The following is a 19,293-nucleotide window of genomic DNA, read 5'->3' on the forward strand; positions in this document are numbered from 1 at the left end:
AGGTATTCTATTCTTTATTACCGAATTCAGAATAACAAAAATTCCAATTTAAAAGAACCAACATTACACTATATCAAATTTCTCTTCAGCAATTAATCTGGGGCTCTTTAGGGTGAGAGATGAAGCTTCATACGCATATTAAACTATAGGTAAAGTGAGTCACAATTCTCATATTTTGTTGCATCTGCATTATAATATTAAAAACCATTTCCGAGACAGTGGTTTAGTTTCTGGTGGAACACATATTGTGACTTACTTTCAGTGTTTATGCATAATACAGCTGTGCTGACACATGCAATGGTTGAGGTCTAGCATTTCATTGTTTACAGCATAGTCTGATTACTGCCAGTGCTGCAGGAGTGTATTTAAATCCAGAAAATTGATGTTAATTCACAGTTTAATTAAAACTAGCCAAATACTGGCACAAAAGTCATTCTTTTTGAGAACATAAAAAGTTATTTGGGATATTGTAAAATTGGGGACTATCAGAATGTAAAAAACAAGGCCTATAGGTGAAAACAAAATCTGTTTTAGTAAATATCATGCAGTGTCTATCCTGCAGTACTTAATATGGTTCAAAGATTTATTCCTCTGAGGAAGTAACTGTTCAGTGCCATTTTCAAAGAATTCCATGTTCTGTGCATATAACAACTGTTGAGCTGCATAATCTGATCAGCGGCAAACTGACATCCAATTAAGTATCTCTTTGAGGGCCTCAACAGATGAAAATCATCTGATATAAGCCTGGTACTGTACAGAGAAGATCTTGTGTTAAAACCTCTGTATTTGTTCCTGTGTTGGACTGTGTGTTATTCTGCATACTTTTACAAACTGCCAGGCTTGAAACCCTCAATGCCATAGGACATTTATGCCTTGCCTGCTTCTCTGGATATTAAAATAGAGCTGAATTTTCCTGTGGTATCAGGGAAGCTACATATGTTGGTCAGTGATATATAAAGGAAGGCTGGCATGCTGTGTGCATTGAAGGGTTAAGCCATTAACATATTCTGCACACATAAACCAGGTAACTATGTAAGCTTCCCTGCAATACCATGTTACCAAGAAGTGTCATGTTCAGATTACCACCACTCATTATCTACAGCAGTAGCCTCTACTTATAATCCTCTCTTGATAGCTGTGCACTTGTGAAGTGACCGCCATGTTACTATGCCTTACCCTTCAGAACAGGACTGTGTGCATGTACCTTCTAATCTGTCCCCATAGACAGAGGCATGTTTAAATACAGGAACTGAACAGTATAAAAAACTAATTTGTGTTCCATCTGGGGAGTGTACAGGGTGATTTAATACATGGCTAGATATCAGCTCTTAAGTCTCACCCCCAGACATGTCAGTACAAAATAATTATATTTAATTTTACATTCTAGTATTACTGTAAAATAGTATTAATTTATAGTAAATAGAATATTTGTTACAGTATTCATTCAGCCGAATACTACTTAAGCTAAAAAGTGATATTAATTTTAACATGAATTAGTTTTATAAATTATTACATATTTTTGTCTGATAACTATTCCACTGAGTGAAATTACAAACATATAGTAGTTACCAAGCTATGATTATATACCCTAGGTAACAACTACACTTGCATGGGAAGGTCTGAGTAATGGAAAATGTACACTTCAATGTACAGAATGGATTATAACTGGTTCACGTGGAATTACTGGAGGGCAGATCTGCAGATTCTGTCTGAGAAGCACCACATTTTGATGATGCATATCTAGAAAAAAAATATATATGTAATTAATTGGAATTAATAAAATGTGCTTAAAACATGATAAACATAGAAAATATCTAAATGTCTGTCAATAATTGCACGATAAATGCATTGCAACAGGATAGAACAGTTAGATAATATTGCTTTCTACAATATTAATAAGCATTAAAATGGGTGAAAATATTGGGACATTAAATGTTAGTTTTGAAAAGTCCCAGAACAGACGCAATTAAGTGACACTGCAGCAGATAGGACTGGAGCCTGCTCTTATATATGTCCTTACATGAACACTGAAATAATGGAGGTGCTTTGAATGGTGGACATGCAAGGCATTTGAGATGCATCAGAGATTTAAGAACAGTGGATGGTGTATATCACATGACTGGAATTGGGTGAGATGAGTGTGCTCTGTTGATTGTCAGATACAGAAAACTCCATAGAAAGTTGTAATTTTGGTAGGTGCTACAGTGTACTCAGTAAGAATCTGAAGGTGCACTGCCTGCCAATACATTACACCAAGGATGCTGATACAGGAATACTATGACAACCACGAGGTTCAGTGATGAATTCATGAACATGGCAGATAAAAATTCAGACTCTCTCTGAAAAATCGTGACAGGTGACAAAACCTGGTGTTTCCTGTACAGTCCCAAAACTGACACATCTTCATGTGAAGTGACCATCATCAAAGGGATCAATGAATTTCTGGTGAGATCAAAAGAGGAATGTGACATAGGAAATGTCCTTGTTTCAAAGGCATTTAAGTGCTTCTTAGTGACACCATATTTAAGATACAATTCCTGTCCTGGAACTTTCTAAAGCTACCATAAACCATTTACCTTTTAAATACTTTTAATTTAATATGTAATACTCATTCTTGTTCTGGAGCACTGCAACATTCCTACAGACATTCACTTCCATAAAAAAAGTATGCAATGACCTAACTCCTCTAATGTCAGCTTACAAAAAATGAGAACTGTTTCATTCATGAAGAAAGCAGTCTTCTGGGATTTGGCACTGTGTATATGTGGTGTTAACCGACGTTTCGGAGGAACGTATCGCCTCCATCTTCAGGGTAGAAGAAAAAAAAATATATAAGAATCTGCAAGCAAAGAGACCGTGAGAACCGGTAAACTTACATGTTTCATTCATATTGTTACAGCTGCTAGCATATAGAATAAGATAGCCAAGTAAACACACCTAACTTCCCTCTTTTCTGAAAAATAGTGACAGTATACTAATTAATCTAAAGTAACCAGTAAAAATTTGCAAGACATAAAATGTATTACCAGTTTATGACCTTTCCTGTCTAAATAAATGGGGCTACAGGTTAGACTTTTAGTGAAAGTTTTAAGTTTTAGAACTCTCAAAAATGGATGTAAGGTTTCTTTGCGTTTAGAGTAATGAGATGGTGCCAGGATATATTTTTGATTTGTTATTTATTTATGATATATAGCTGTTGTGAATGCTGTGATTACCTCAGTATTAAAGAGTTACGGAAAAATCTACACACCTGTTATAACTCATATTGAAGTTACATTAGCAAAAAAAAAAAAAATGGTTTGCCCAAAGTAGCAGTGCAATCTATCCTAACATTCTCTATGTGACATGTGACAAAAACGGCAATAAATTAAAAACCTGCTTCTACAGAAGTGCAATGATTTCGGTGTGGGGAGGGGTATTTTTAGGCGTGTGCAAGGATGGCTGACATTTTTAGTTTGATGGAAGATTGGGACAAGAATATGGAAACATTTCAAGAACTGAGACAGGAACAAGAATTTTTCTCTTGATCACTTTTATCACTATAATGATATATATAGCACTAGCCACCATTTCAGTGTGCTACTGCATTTACTGAAATGGATGATGATTCTGAATGCAGGACACTAGGAAATATGCCTGCACAGAAAGTGTTGCTTTTAGCCTATTTTTGTTATAATGAAAAAATAAACAGTGGCTTATGAGATCATTTTGCTGTCTGTGCAACCCCCTATTGCTGCTAGGCAATGACTCAGTAAACACATTCCTGTGGCAACAAATGTACACACTGGATGCATTGTTTTCTAAGCAATCCACGTCACATCACAGAAAAGTAGCAATTAGTTCTTTGCAGAATCGACTGTATTAATTAATTTGATACTCTGACTACAAACATATGAAGAAATAAATGTTAGAGAACACGTTATACAGACATTTCTTGAGCTACTTTCCTTCCTGAAGTCACTAGCCTTTATTCAGTTTCACTGTGATCACCATTCCTATCATCAGTTTCAGCCTGTGTCTTCAGTTCCCATCTTCTGTGTCTCGTTCACTGCTCACTATGCCAGTGTCTTTTTCACCACCCNGCTATGGAAGGCCCTTTAGAAATGCAGAGCCTCAGCATTACAGTTCGTACCAAATCCAGGGAAAACTGGTATGAAGGTATAATTACTAAAATTCTTTGAATAATAACAATAATAATAATAATAATAATAATAATAATGTGGTGGTGGTGGTGGTAGTAGTAGTAATAGTAGTAGCAGTAGCAGCAGCAGTAATGATTTTCTTTTCTGTTATGAATAGCATTTTGAGTTCAGTGAGGTACTTACAAAGTAAAAGTTCGAAAGTTATCATTGCTGTGATCCGATCAGTAGAGCCTGGTGGACAGATAAGGCTAAACGTGACCTGAACCCCTTCATCCCACAGAGGCTGTAGTTTCTGAATCATCGTTTTTACATCCAGTTCAAGCTGCTGTTCAGACCTAACACAAAAACCACACACAACACATTAGCATTTCATTATCAACTTCAGCTGTGTCAGCAGATGGTTATGTGTTATTCTTATGTACATTTCACAGTATGCTCAACTAAAGAAGATACTTCTGCTATCATTTCTTGAGTAGGTGGGCTGGTCTGCAAATGTTTAAGAGGCAATCCAGTCTCCACGATCAGGGTAAAGTATCTGACAGCTGACATCACTGTCCCTGAATTTCTAGGAAGGCCTTGAATTTATATTAGGTATCATGATGTCCAAAAAGATGATTTCACACAAGATGCATTTACCATCTCTGATGATAAATACACATTTCAGTACAATGGTACACCATTTACCACCATCAATTCAAACATTTTCTTATGTCAGTCAGTTGATCTGTATTATAGAGTTTGATGTATGTTTTAACAGAATTCATAATAAATGAAAAATTTTACCAATTACGTAGTTATGGATATACTTTTGAAATGGAAAAATGTTTCTTCATACACATATTACCATACGGAATGGAAATATGGAACTATACGATGACATCTTTAAGTACAGAAGGAAAATGAGAAGAGAAAGAATAGGAAACAGAAAAAAAAAATTATGGACAATTTGAAGATAAATTAATAAACAACACAGCACATTTTAAGAATGAATGAAGATCAAATTCCAAAGGTATGGAACATGAAACTAAAAGGAAAATGTCCAAGAGTGAGGTCGAGATGTCAAGCAGAAGAAAGGAAGAACATATTAAACAAAATGGAAGAAGACTACATAGGAAGTCAAGCTAGGCGGAGCTTCATGGTTGCTAGATAACCCACATGAAACCAGAAATGCTGAAGGAAGAAGAGAAGAAATATGTTTATATGTTCAACTAGTCCAACAACCTCAATTATGCCAACCAATGTGCACTCTTAACACACACAATTAAGCATCCTTCCACCAGTAATAATTTTGTACAAATGTGGGATTTTTTTTAATTGCTAGTGGGGTGGGACTAAGTCCCTTGTACTGCGGCCACTTCTGGTCTATTGTACCAGCCCCAGATTATAGGTGAAGATGATTGTGGTGCAATTGGTGGAAAGAAGATTGGCAGGGGAAACCGAAGTACTCAGAGAAAACCTGCCCCAGCACCACTACAAATGTGGGATAATAAGTACAACGTCTAGATTGATTTCCAAAAGACAAATATAGAGAAAATAATAAAATGCAGTTTGCAGTTTACATCTTCAATCAGACTTGAAAATGAGCATAATTTCAGTAAGCTCCGTTTCCATCATATAGTGTTATATATTCTCTAATAATCTTGCATTTAACAATGAAATGTCGGTTCTGATAGAAAATATTAACCTCTTAAGGTTACTCATCTCCTGTACATGAGTAACATATTGAATATCAGGTTTTTCATGTGACTGGACTGTAGAGGTGTCTTCAGGCACAGGCTGCTCTAGTGGCCCCTCTTCTAGTCGAAGCTCTGTTGCAATGACATCATGTGGTACCTAAGGCAGACACAAAATACTTTACCTTTGCAATACAATTTTTAAAATATCTGATATTTCTGTGTCAGAAGTGAATGGAGGCCAGTATGGCTACATACAGCAATTCAGTTTCTTCCAGACGAGCTTTCATGACTACTGAGTCATTGCAATGGTAACCAGTTTCTTTAAGAAACACCATCTCACTGGCTGTATAGTATCTGAATTGACTTGTGAAACTGTTTCATAAATATACATCTAAAATGTGTAAATTTTGCCATGTTGGAACCACAGGAATCTTGCAGTCATCCATTTGCTAGGCAATGGAAAAGCAAACCCAAGCCAGCCACAACAGTCAAGGTACTGTTAGGAAAAGATTTTCCTAGGTGGTTTGCAACAAGGTGATATAAAAAATCATGCCAGGCAAGTCACTGTTCTTGTTGTATGATGTTGCTCTGGTTACTGTTTACCTCAGTGCAACACAGAATTAAGTTTGTGATGGAGTGTGGTGGAACAGGTTAGGAGTCAAGTGGCTTATTGCAGACAACTGTGAATGCCTAAAGACTTGTAGATATTTCCAGCCTAAACTTGTTGTGTAATTATCATGTGACAATCAGTGTCATAAGTAGGGCTGTGGAATAGAAATGGAACCAACATGACAGCTGATCATGGACTGGCTGGAAAGTCTGTTAAGTTATACATGGAGTGGCTATAAAATAGCAGGACTGATGCTCTAAAATCTGTTATTCAACTAATCACACAATGGAAATGTTATCACCTTCAAAGTGGTCCCCTCCCTGACCCCTACACAGCTCCATCTATGCAGCCACTGATGGGATATGGGATCAGTCTTCTCATGAGTGGCAAGAAGAAACTTAATGAGAACCTCAGCCAGGGCCTGAGGCTACAGGTGGTAAGAGATGGAATTCCCCTTGGACTGCGGCAGCTGGAAACCAAGCACCGCAGGACTCTGCAACCCATACACTGGCAGTGTGGGGGTGTCAACCATCTAAGAAGGGACTGTTTACATAAGTTCCCCAAGAAGAACTGCCTGCGAGGATGTTGAACAATGCTGAAGGGAGTAGCAGGTGACGAGTCAAAGCAAACAGTACCAGTATCATCACCCCCACCTCCCTGTTTCACTTTCAGCATATCAACCATGAGAGTGATGGCTGTGTCCACATTATAACCAGGAACAGGCACAACATAAACGCCCATATAAAAAGTATACACAATACACCCTAAGGAAAAAACAAATCAAGTCAGCATACCCAAGAAGACATGTGAGAACAAGCTAAAATCTAGTAGCATTGTCATGAATAGTTTATATAACATACAGTATAACAGTGAACCCTGGGCATAGGACAACCTACAGTGCAGGACATGAATATACAAACAACATAGAATTTTACATTCAATGACAAGAGAATTTTATATAATTTTATATTTTGAAAATTTTAAAGGTAGAGAAATTTTTGCAGCTTTCTAATGGTTCCATATATTATATGATTGTGGTGAGCAGCGGTAAAATGTATCCATATTAGCACAGATCAATAACAAGAAACATATTTGACAAGACTGCCTGAAGTTGGTCCAAAATGTTGACCAAAACATGTAGCAAGTATTAAATGAAACCAATGTGAGCAGTTCAATTGGTTTACTTTTACTGTTGTCTTGACAGCCAGATACCACTAATCATGATACACAACAGGCTGCAAACAGTGGAGATGATTCAGAAGAATTTACTGAAATTCTTGACACCAAGAACTTCTCAGAACACTTTCAGTGTAATGGCAGTAGTAGTGATGGGAAATTTCTTAATCAGAACCAAGCTGGGGCTATAAAAGAAGACTGAGAGCACAACCTAAACAACCAAACTCTGATTCTGAAATAGGATGGAGTGACAAAATTGAAGCAATATAGGCATGTGCACTCTCTGGCTTGCTTGTATGCAAAACAAAAAGGAAAAAGGTGGGGGGTGGGGGGCGTGGATGCAATTGTCACCTATATCTGTGTGAAAACCATTCATTCGCTCGTGATTATTGCAGCAGAAGATTCATACAATTACTCAGCACCTGCTGGCATGTCTTGCAATCCTGGCTGTGTTGCACATCAGAAATAATGATACACAAGTGGCCAGGGGATACCCAGGCTATGATCCTTTATTCAAAACTAGCCCAATGTTAGAAAGCCCGACTTAAAAATTCTAAAAATAAAATAATGCCTGGTTTCCTGGGTGGAGGCAGGTCAGAATACCTCTACAACAGCCCTGAAGTCATAGAAGGCAACAAAAAGGGAACCCAGTGCCTGGGGGTATAACTGGGCCATTCTGTCACTGGGGGACATAAATATATTGTAGATACTTGTCCTCCAGTTTGGGGGTTGCATGCAAGGCTGATGACCTTGCTCTGTAAAAACATTACTGTTGTAAAATCCAAAGAAGTGAAAAGTCTGATGACAATTGTATACACCCGATAAAGAACTCACTATCAATGGAATAACTTTTGCATTTCAAGGGCACATTGCATATTCTTCCAGGTATATATGACACGGAAGTCACACAAGTATGGTATCAAGATTTTCTAGCTGTTTGAAGCAGAAAGTGGCAACGCACACAAGAAGATATATCCTGGCACACAACCTTACTGATACAGATCACAAGAGGGCAGTCAGTACTGCTGAGAGGCTGTCAGAAAGTCAAGAATAGACATACTGTGTATATGGGCCATGAGTTTTCTAGCCCAAAATTTTCCAATTATCTGTGGGGATGTAAGATAATGTCTATGGGCACAGTATTACCCAACAGAAAACAGTGACCTAAACAGGCATTTTCAGCATAACTGAAGGTACAGGAAGAAACTATTTGCCAAAGACCCCACTTCTAGACTATAAAATGGAATGTTTGCATTTTAAATAATGCCTACAATAACAAGACTCCTTGAAGCAATGACATCTAGCAGACAGCATCAAAGAAAATTAACTTTCAGCAATTATGGACTACAATAAATACAAAAATGGTGTTAACAAGTGTGACCAAATCTTGGCATATTACTCAATCCAGAGACAATCGGTAAAGCAGTGGAAGTTTTCCTTTCTCTTCTTCATTTGGCTATGGTGACTGCCCATACACTAAACAATAAAGAGGACAGAAAAACAGGAATAGGCTTGGAGTACTTCTTTAAGCAGACTTACTGGAAAAGACTATTTTCTGTACAGAATTCTGGCAACATGAACAAAAGTGAAAGGGCAATCTTGGTATATCTGCAAACCGTGTGCAGACAGCAGCAAGCACCACACATGAAAAGCTACAAAGAAACTTATGACAATGCAATGCCAGGTGTTATGGGGAGTGTTTTGAAAATTAGCACACAAACATAAATTATTGGGGGCACGCAGTAACGTAGTTGGTTGAGGCACTATGCTATGAACTGCATCCAGGAAATATGAACAGAGACTGCCCGACGGTTCCCTGGGCCATAGAGTGTACCGCAAATCCACCATACTAACCTGTACCTTAACGCTGCGTCCCACCACCACCCTTCCAACAAGCAAGCTGCACTTTCAACATTGGTGCACAGGGCTAGAGCACTGTGTGATCAAGACAGCCTAAATGCGGAGTTGGTGCTCCTGAAGGATGTATTCAAGAGGAATGGATACAACAACCGGCAGATCTACAGAGTTCTCAACCGTTGGCCCAACATCAGCCGGCCTGAAGACAAACCGGGCTCTGTCGCCTTCCTTCCCTATGTCGGGACAATATTCAGACGTATCAGCAGAGTGCTGTCCCGACACAACATCAAAGCAGTGCGTCTGCCTCCATACAAATTATCCAATTTCCTCCGGCCAGTTAAAGACAGCCTGGGCCTAAGGACACCGGGTCTATACAGTATCCCATGCGAGTGCGGGAAGGTCTATATTGGGCAGACAGGCCACTCCGTGGACAGGAAGTTGAAGGAGCATCAGCGGCACATCCGTCTCGAACAACCGGACAAGTCGGCCATAGCTGAACACAGCATCGATCTGGGACACCGAATTCAGCTTCAGAATACCTCCATCCTCGCCACCAAGACCCGCTANTGCTGTCCCGACACAACATCAAAGCAGTGCGTCTGCCTCCATACAAATTATCCAATTTCCTCCGGCCGGTTAAAGACAGCCTGGGCCTAAGGACACCGGGTGTATACAGTATCCCATGCGAGTGCGGGAAGGTCTATATTGGGCAGACAGGCCGCTCCGTGGACAGGAGGTTGAAGGAGCATCAGCGGCACATCCGTCTCGAACAACCGGACAAGTCGGCCGTAGCTGAACACAGCATCGATCTGGGACACCGAATTCAGCTTCAGAATACCTCCATCCTCGCCACCAAGACCCGCTATATGGATCGCATTATTAGGGAGGCAATTGAGATTGAACTGCATCCAGGAAATATGAACAGAGAGGGGGGGTTTTGTCTGAGCAAGTCTTGGAAACCTCTCATCTGTTCTCTTAAAAAACCCCCACCGGGATATGACGCCAGATCCAGAAGGCCACACAGGCCATGACCAACCAACATAACAACCCCCACCCCTCAGCTCACGGGTGGTGCCCAGCCTTCAACCTCGCCTTTTCTCTCCCCTACACAAAAACCACCCTTGTCCTAGCTCCCTTCCCCAACCCCTCCCACACTACTGCTTTCACTTGTATACTTGCCCTTCCCCCTTCTCCCTCACTGCTCTCACATAGCTGCGTATTTTCCCACAGTCTGCTTTTACCGGTTCTCACGGTCCCTTTGCTTGCAGATTCTTATATATTTTTTCTTCTACCCTGAAGATGGAGGCGATACGTTCCTCCGAAACGTCGGTTAACACCACATATACATGGTGCCAAATCCCAGAAGACTGCTTTCTTCACTATGCTACAAGCCGGAAGGTCGCAGGTTCAAGTCCCAATGACATCATTGGATTTTTTTTTTCAATTGACCTAATCCTTCCAGCCATACTATAGCCCTGGGGTCAACTCAGCCTCTAACAGAAATGAGTACCAGGAATTAATTAAATAATTTTCCTGGGAAGTAAAGCATGGCCAGCGCGTAAGGCTGACAACCTTACCGCCATCTTTGAGCAGAGTGTCTAAATAATGTGGGACCCTCAACGTCTCACAACCCTATGGGCCTTCACGGCCTGTTACAGGGATAACTTTACCTTTCTTTTACTTTACATAAATTATTGGCAGTGATCCTGTCAAGTAAACATAATCATCTGATGCTGACTGTTTACACTGCATACATTATTTTATCTTTATCTGTGAAGTTATTCTGCCATAATGGTCTCAACATTAATAACCATGGTGTCTCCTGTAAGCAGTCTATATATTCTGCAAGATGCTTCAGGAAACCTTACATTTTTGTGCATTCAAATTACAAACTCTACATAAACAGAACTGCAGGTGTTATTCACTAAACTTTACTTAAAAACCCAAGGCACTGGTTCTCAAACTTCAAGTCTCTGTAGGCCTAGCATCACAATGCATAGTGAAGTACTCCAGAGAACCCCTGGCAGCACACTGCACACTCTTAAGACCCCTTATTCCTCCAAATGTAAGTTAGCTGCACATAAACTTAAAACAGACTCAAATAAAATAATTTATTTAAAATGTTCTAATGCTTGTACCATGTTTAAAAACGTTTAATACCTTTTACAATGTTCAGGGAGGTTCTCACATTTATTGACAGGTTCACAGTGACCAGTGCACCACTGGCTGCGAGGCTCATACGAATTTTGCCGATCAGTCCATATGACTGTTGGCCAGTAACATTTGGAATGAAGTAGTTCCAATTCACAGAACTCAGGCTGTGTTGAAAATGCTGTCCCTCTACGTGTAGACATTCCTTGCACCAGCAGAAGCAGTTCTGATTTACCCTTTGAAACTCTTCTACAGAAACATTTGTAATTTCCCTAGGAATATTTTCTTTTAGTTCTTCTCTTTGGGGGTTACTGCTGTAAACTGTCCTTCAAACAACCCCAGAAGAAAGAACCACAAGGATTGGTATCAGGTGAACGTGCTGGCCAAATATGACTGCTGATAATTCTGTCCCCGAAGTCATCAGACAGGGCACGCAAAGACATGTGCAGTGTGGGCAGTAGCTGAGTATTGCTGAAACCAGCCATAGAGTCTTTCTTCTTCTGTTAACTCTGGAAGGAATTGCCCAAGAATGGCCTGCACATATCTCTGGTAATTAACTGTTTCGTTAGAAACCACAGGTCCAACAATCCTTGCCTTTATAGCACACCAGACATCAAGATTCACTGGATGGAACAGGGTTTTGTGGGTTAGATGCGGATTATGTGAACTCCAGTAGCAACTATTTTGCATTACTTTGCGTACTTATGTATCCCTGCAAGTGAAACCAGGCTTCATCAGGAAAGAATGTCAATTGTGGATCGATCTCACCTTTGATGACAGACTGTAGAAATAAACTTCAAAAATGAACCCTGCTAGATGCATCGCACGGCTGGTAGGCGTGCATGGACTACTGTTCTTTTAGGGTCTAAGCTTCAGCAATTTTGTTGCTCTTCTTGCACTAGGCTTTGACACTCCACTCTCTTGAGCTAGACATTCCATTAATTTTCTATGGTTGTGTTCAAGTCTGGGTCCTATGTCATCTAACTTTACCTCAGTAAGCACTCGGCACTTATATTTTTGTTCCTTATCTATTAATAGTCCCATTGATCTAAGTTTATTTACCGAAATGTGAATTGTTTGTCTGTTTGGAACTCTTCCATCATAAAATTTGTGTTGAAATTTTCAGTGACACTTTTTAGCACATATGTGTTTCAGTAGGAGTTGTATAGAAATACACATTACTCTAAAGTATACTGCACCATGAAGCAACACACTGTTCACTAATTGTAATTGGGAACAAAACGCTAATGGATCTGATAACTGCCACCCACTGCTGACAAATCACAAACAAATTCCTATGTATGAACCACACTGCTAGCTGTGAAACACAATGCCATCCAGCAGTCTAAAAAGTTAATAACTTCCCTTAATTCCAAATGTGATCAGCCAATAGGCTAACTGATTTGTTGGCAAAATTGTTGCTGTGAACCGACTGACAAACCTAAGATCCTCCCTGTATTTTCTTTACCTCCATCATTTAGTGACAGAAATTGCTGAGCCACCATTATCCAATTAGCATAAATACTTGTATGCAATTGTGGATTCAAAATATTTATTATACTATTATTCCAGTTAGCCGGTCACGGTAGCCGAGCGGTCTAAGGCATGCACTGTCTTCGCTCGCTCGGAAGCCGGGATCATGGGTTCGAATCCTACTGAGGGCATGGATGTTTGTGTGCGTTTTTCTGTGTTTGTCTACAGGTAGAGGCCTTGTGACGGCTGATCACTCGCCCAAGGAGTCCTACCGTATGTGTAAGATCTAGTAAACCAAAGTGAAACGGAGAGTTTCATGGAGGTAGGCCTAGGCCCAAATTGGGGCTGTAGCGCCACAGGAAAAAAAATTATTCCAGTTAACCAGATTTTGTAAAACATTAAAAATATTCAATGCAATAATTTTCCTTCCTAACCTATAACTGGAAGCAAAAAAATAATTCCATGGATCCCCTGGCCAGGTGTCACAGATCCCTAGGGTTATACAGACCACAATTTGAGAACCAGTGCCCTAAGGTGTCACAAATTTAATGATCTGAATACCTGTGGACTGAAACTGTTGAGGTGTTACCTTACAAAGTATCGGAGATGTGAGAAATATGCACCATCATCATGCATCTATTCTTTACAGCTCAGATATGCTGAACATCAGTTTTCTATATTTTATTTGTCTTAAGACAGGTAAACCCTTTCCTGTAATTAGATTCAGAAATATGACACCTTCTCACATTAGGTTCCCATACTCAATTCGGATTTCCCTTGCCAGTTATAATTTCAATGATAATCCACATTCCTAAAGTATGCAACAGGTGTAACTAGCGTGCACTTCTTGCAGTAAGGAGGCTTCCACTCATGAGCACATCGATGGACATACCTGTTCAACTTCAGCTTCAATTTCTGCTCCTTCTGTAAAAAAAAAAAAAATAGGTTCATTAATTACTGGCTATTGTAAAGAAGTATCCAACGCCCATGCATTTAGAAATTGGAACAAAGAAAGTTAAGCCTTAAAAATGAATCAATTTAAATTTCAGTCCAAAATTATTGACATTTTCAACTGATCCAAATTTCAGAAAAATGGGACATTCTAGCATACTGTCATGTGCAGGAAGTGTATGTCACAAAAGTAATGGGTTCTAGATCAGAAGAATCAATTCATTAGATACTCACATGTCATAACTACAATTAGTTCTTACACTCTCAAGATTACTGTAAATACAGCACATAAGTCTTCAATGTTTGTAAACACTTCACAGCTGAATCCTCATAACTCCTTTCCATGATGGCTTTGTGTCCTTAACTCACATCTTCTAAGCTATGACTAGCCACGAACAAACTTCAGTGTCCCCTATAAACTTTTGACACGGACACCATAGAAAACACCTATTATTGCAGACGTGTTTACAGTTGTTGCCTAGCACTGGGCATGGCCGTTATTTGTTGTGTAGGGTTGTACGCGTTACTTAACAATGGAGTGTTTACCAAGAATCTGTCTTCACGGGGCCGTGTTTATCGAGCCGTTGCCTAGCGGTGGGTTGATACATCATATTGCTTTCTACTTAAGACTGTTCATCCTTGTATAAAGAACACAAATCTACAAAAGATACACACAACCAAGGGGAGCAGCACGTTCAATGGAGCACAAAACTGCTGAATTGCAGGAATAGGAAGAACAGAAATCCCAGAACATAAAAATAATCAGGCACATTAAGAATACTACTGACAAAAGTGCACAGTGCAGTGTATTCCTTAAATAGTGTGTTGCCTGAGGATACCCCTGTGAGGCCGAAATGTGTAGTGCCTAACACAGACTATATATATCATTCATTAGTAATCTGTCAGACGACAGANTGACTTGAAGTGCAGGAGCCCAGTTCAAGCACCCTAACATGTTTACGAAACAAGAACAATGCTCCTAGATAAAAATTGAAGTTGCACAAGGTTGTAGTGCACAAAACTGTTATCAGCGACTGCGAGAAGCACATGGTGATGCTGCTTTGCCATATCACACAGCAGCACGATGGGTGAAATTGTTCCGTGAAGGGTGGGATGCCATTCAGGACGACCCCATGTTGACAACCACACAATTCAGCTTCTTGCTTCTTTGCTGGATATTGATTGTCGATGGGCTGTGCGGGAGTTAGCTGCTGAGATAGGCGTATCTCACAAAACCGTGCTCCACATTCTGCACAATATTCTTGGATACCGCAAAACTGCAGCACGTTGGGTACCCCATACAATTTCCGAGGTGCAACAATGGCAACGTTATGCAATTGCACAGGACTTGTTGGACCGGTACCAGAGGGAAGGTGATGACTTCCTTGGAAGGATTGTCACTCTAGACGAAACTTGGGCCTGCTCATATAAACCGCACTTGAAGTGACATTCAAATGAATGGAAGCATCCTGGCTCTCCTCATTCAAAAAAGTGCATCGTACACAGAGTAATGTGAAGGCGATGTTCATTGTGGCATATGACACTGATGGAGTGATACTGTACCACACTGTACCTCAACAACAGATAGTAAACGCTGCCTACTGCTGCAATTTCCTGTGAAATCATCTTCGTCCAGCACTCAGGAGAAAGCGATGACACTTGTTGGCAACAAACCCCATCATCCTTCATGACAATGCAAGGGCTCATACTGCTGACGCTGTCAAGGATCTCCTTCGCCACTGGCGATGGGAGATACTGCAACATCCGCCATACTCACCTGATATGAGTTCATGCAATTATGATCTCTTTGCCAAAATGAAAGAATCACTGCGAGGGACACGTTACAACACAAGAGAGATTATTCATGATGTAGGGCAGTCACCGTTGGACATCAACAGAAGTGGATGCACTGATGGTGTACGACGCCTTTCACAAATGTGGCAGAAGGTGGAACACATGGGGGGAGGTTATATTGAAGGAATGTAAGTGTGTTTACCTCAGGTAATAAAGTCATTTCAGAACTCTAGAGGTGTTGTCAGTACTCTTTATCCAACCTGTGCATTTTAACGACATTTTAAACATTCTGAGGAAAATTTTAGTGGGTTAAATGTAGACTGGTGCCACATAAATCTATATTAATATTGCTGCATCGCAGATGGACAGACATCTGCAAATGATACTTCAATGCAACAGGATGCTGAAATGTCTACTTACCAAACACATGCCACAATTTTACAGAGTTAAATGAGGTTATAGAGTAAAGAACAGCTCTATTAAATTTCCAAAGAGGAAAAGCAGCAAAACCAATGTTATGATACTCTGATTCTCTATAAATCATGGTTGCTATCTTAGCTGCATAAATACAAACCTGTTATAGTTTCCAGGACATATGCAGGAACTGGGGATTTCTCTGGCCTGCAACAATTGTATGTTACTTCTATATAAACGTGCATGTGAACAAGCATATAAAGGGAATTTTAAAGGAAGGCATGTGGAAGTTGTCACAAGAAGAAACTTGTATTAAAATCATGTATTAATCTGACAAGAAACTTCATCAGAAGTGAGCTCACTCTTGTGGTCATAATGTATTAGACTACTGCCTTCTGGAATGGGATGTCATGCAGTCAGTGTACCTTGAAGACAGAGGCAGTAGGTTCCTCCAAAATGCCTCTAATTACTGACTGGGCTACATGTTGTGCCTGTAAAGTCACTACTGTGAGAATCAGAATCACTAAATTAGGTCATTAAAAATTATCATTTACATAAATGGCTTGACCTTTCATGGAGGTAACAATTCATATTTTTGTCTTCTGTATTATGGCACCACACAGTTCGGAATGTGGTAGCAGCATTTCAGAGGATCATACAGCCTTCTATCATGAAGATGGAGGCAGTAAATTCCTCAAAAATGTTGGTATGTACCAACCAAACTATATGGTGTCATAATCTACAAGACTACAATACAAATTTACATAAAAATTAGTATTATGGTATTATGTTACAGGCAGACAGGAATTTATACAAAACCTGATGACCTCATAAGCGTACATTTTCAAAGAAACAAAATTAGGCTAAATACTTTTGAGTTGTTAGAAATATTTTTGTACTAAACAGATTTCATTTAAGTCACCATGCACATCAATTTTACCAGCACCAACAAATCAAGTAAACTTTTATTTCTTTTAGTAATTATTGGAATACCAAGCCACCCAGTGAAAGAGATCAAATTAGATGTATGGCCTCACATGTTTCAGTCCCTTGGGGCCATCCTGAGACCCATGACAATAAAGAGAAACGAGTTTTACACCCGTAGTTCTTAAAATGTGATTCACAGTTATGAGTTATAATTTTTGTTATATAGAAAGGCGTTTATTAAATGCTTTTGAAGTAAAATTATCAATTTTCCCTTCTGTTTACTGCGTGATGTTAGGCTTGTTATATTACAGTTTATTAAAAATGTATGCAAGTATAACAAGTGAAAAGTTTTTCAGTACTCCTCACATGATTTCACCAAATATATATATATAATTAATACAGATAAGTAGCAACTCCCATACCTGACTTACCTGCTGTTTGTGTATAGTATCAGTGTGTGTGCTGATGTGGATGCTATTAAGGCAAAAAACAGAAGATATGATGTGCTGTATAAAAGAAGACTCAACGAACTATACTTCTACCGTAAAAACTTTAAAGAAATACTTTTTATAGAATAAATATAATTCATAAATATGAACGATATTTAAGATCTATGGCAGGCATAAAACAAATCCCTTTTACTGTCATGCCTCTGAAGATGGTCCAAGAGGCTGAAACAAATAAGGCCATCACTTAGTTTGATCTATTCTCTTAATTTTAATTTCTTTATTTGAATGTTGTTCCTTCTCTAAAGTTTCAGCTACTATATATCGTTATATCAGGAATTGTTTTCTTGATAAAAATAATTATACAGCAATACAGACAGCTATGAAAAATCACATTCTGTGCACAGCTTATAAGTACTGTAGCATTTGTGCCCACCTTCAGTTCCTATCTGAAGACTTGACCCTCAGGAGTTCTCTTTTGCGTGAAGAGAAAGCCTGAAGTGTTGATATTCTTTAGTGGCCTATGCAGGATATAGCTGCAGTAAGAGTGTCTAAGAAACTACAAAACTTTGTGTAGACATTTTCATTACTGGAACTGAGCTTACTGTTCTGTGCTTCAATAGTGATCATTATGTCACCAACACTTGGTTCAAGAAGCCAAAGAGAAGAATTTACACATGGAAGGCACCTGGGGGTTGGAGGAGGCATCAGCTGGACTACATCCTTGTGAAACATCGATTCAGAAACAGTGTGAAGGATGTGAAGACGCTGCCTGGGGCAGCTATTGACTCTGACCACAACTTACTGGTTGCCAAGTTCCGAACCAGGTTGAAGAAAACTATAAGATTTCAAAAGCGTAGACCTAGATGGGATTTGGAGAAGTTATATGCTCAAAGACGAAGTGTGCAGGAGACCCTAGAAGAGAAACTCGGTGCAATTGAAGGTGAAAGCGGAAATGCTGAAGTGCAGTGGAACAATATAAAAGAATGCATGTTAGATACTATCAGTGATTTGGTTGGTAAAGTTGAGAAGATAGCAAGAAAACCATGGGTTACACAGGAGATGATGAGTAAAATGGAGGAGCGAAGGAAATGGAAGAATGTCAACAATGAAGAAGGCAGGAGGAAATACAGGAGACTGAGGAATGAATTGAAAAGAACCATGGACAAGGCCAGAAAGGAATATCTTGAGAAGATAGGAATATCTTGAGAAGATATGTAATGAGATTATAGAATTTCAAAGAACAGGACGTTATGATTTGATGTACATGAAGACAAAAGAACTAGGATGGAAAGAGAATCATGGGATTCAAAATATTGGCATCGAAGACTCCCAGGGGAATAGAATAGTAGATCAGAGGCAAGTGCTGAAAATTTGGGAAAATTATATTACAGAACTATAAGATCGATCTAATTGGCCAGAAACCTTAGAAATTGAACCGGAAGAAGTAGATACAGACGAGAAAGGACCATATATTTTATAAAGTGAGGTGGAAAAAGCTATCAAGGAAATGCAGAAGGGAAAGGCTAGAGGAGATGATGATGATGTACCTGGAGATGTGCTTAAGTTACTGGGAGAAGGTGGTTTGAAAACTCTGACAAAACTAATGAACACCATATATGGAACTGGGGAGTGGCCCAAGGACTTTACAGAAGTTACAATGATTGCCTTAAAGA

The 19,293-nt window shown here is 39.4% G+C and overlaps 1 protein-coding gene across 1 annotated transcript in view; it reads right to left on the reverse strand.

Moving 5' to 3' along the window:
• Positions 1 to 907: 907 nt before the first annotated feature.
• LOC111863446 overlaps positions 908 to 19,293 on the reverse strand; it is a 75,257-nt gene continuing 56,871 nt past the window's right edge. The window contains exons 11-15 of the mRNA XM_023849789.2: positions 16,405 to 16,451; positions 13,978 to 14,009; positions 5,827 to 5,975; positions 4,326 to 4,477; positions 908 to 1,740 (exon numbers count right to left, since the gene is read on the reverse strand). Coding sequence (XP_023705557.1) covers positions 1,643 to 1,740; positions 4,326 to 4,477; positions 5,827 to 5,975; positions 13,978 to 14,009; positions 16,405 to 16,451 — 478 coding nt within the window. The 3' untranslated portion in view covers positions 908 to 1,642. The remainder of the gene's footprint in view (positions 1,741 to 4,325; positions 4,478 to 5,826; positions 5,976 to 13,977; positions 14,010 to 16,404; positions 16,452 to 19,293) is intronic.

The sequence above is a fragment of the Cryptotermes secundus genome, unplaced genomic scaffold (genome assembly GCF_002891405.2).
Source record: "Cryptotermes secundus unplaced genomic scaffold, Csec_1.0 scaffold1863, whole genome shotgun sequence".
Classification (NCBI taxonomy): Eukaryota; Metazoa; Arthropoda; class Insecta; order Blattodea; family Kalotermitidae; genus Cryptotermes; species Cryptotermes secundus.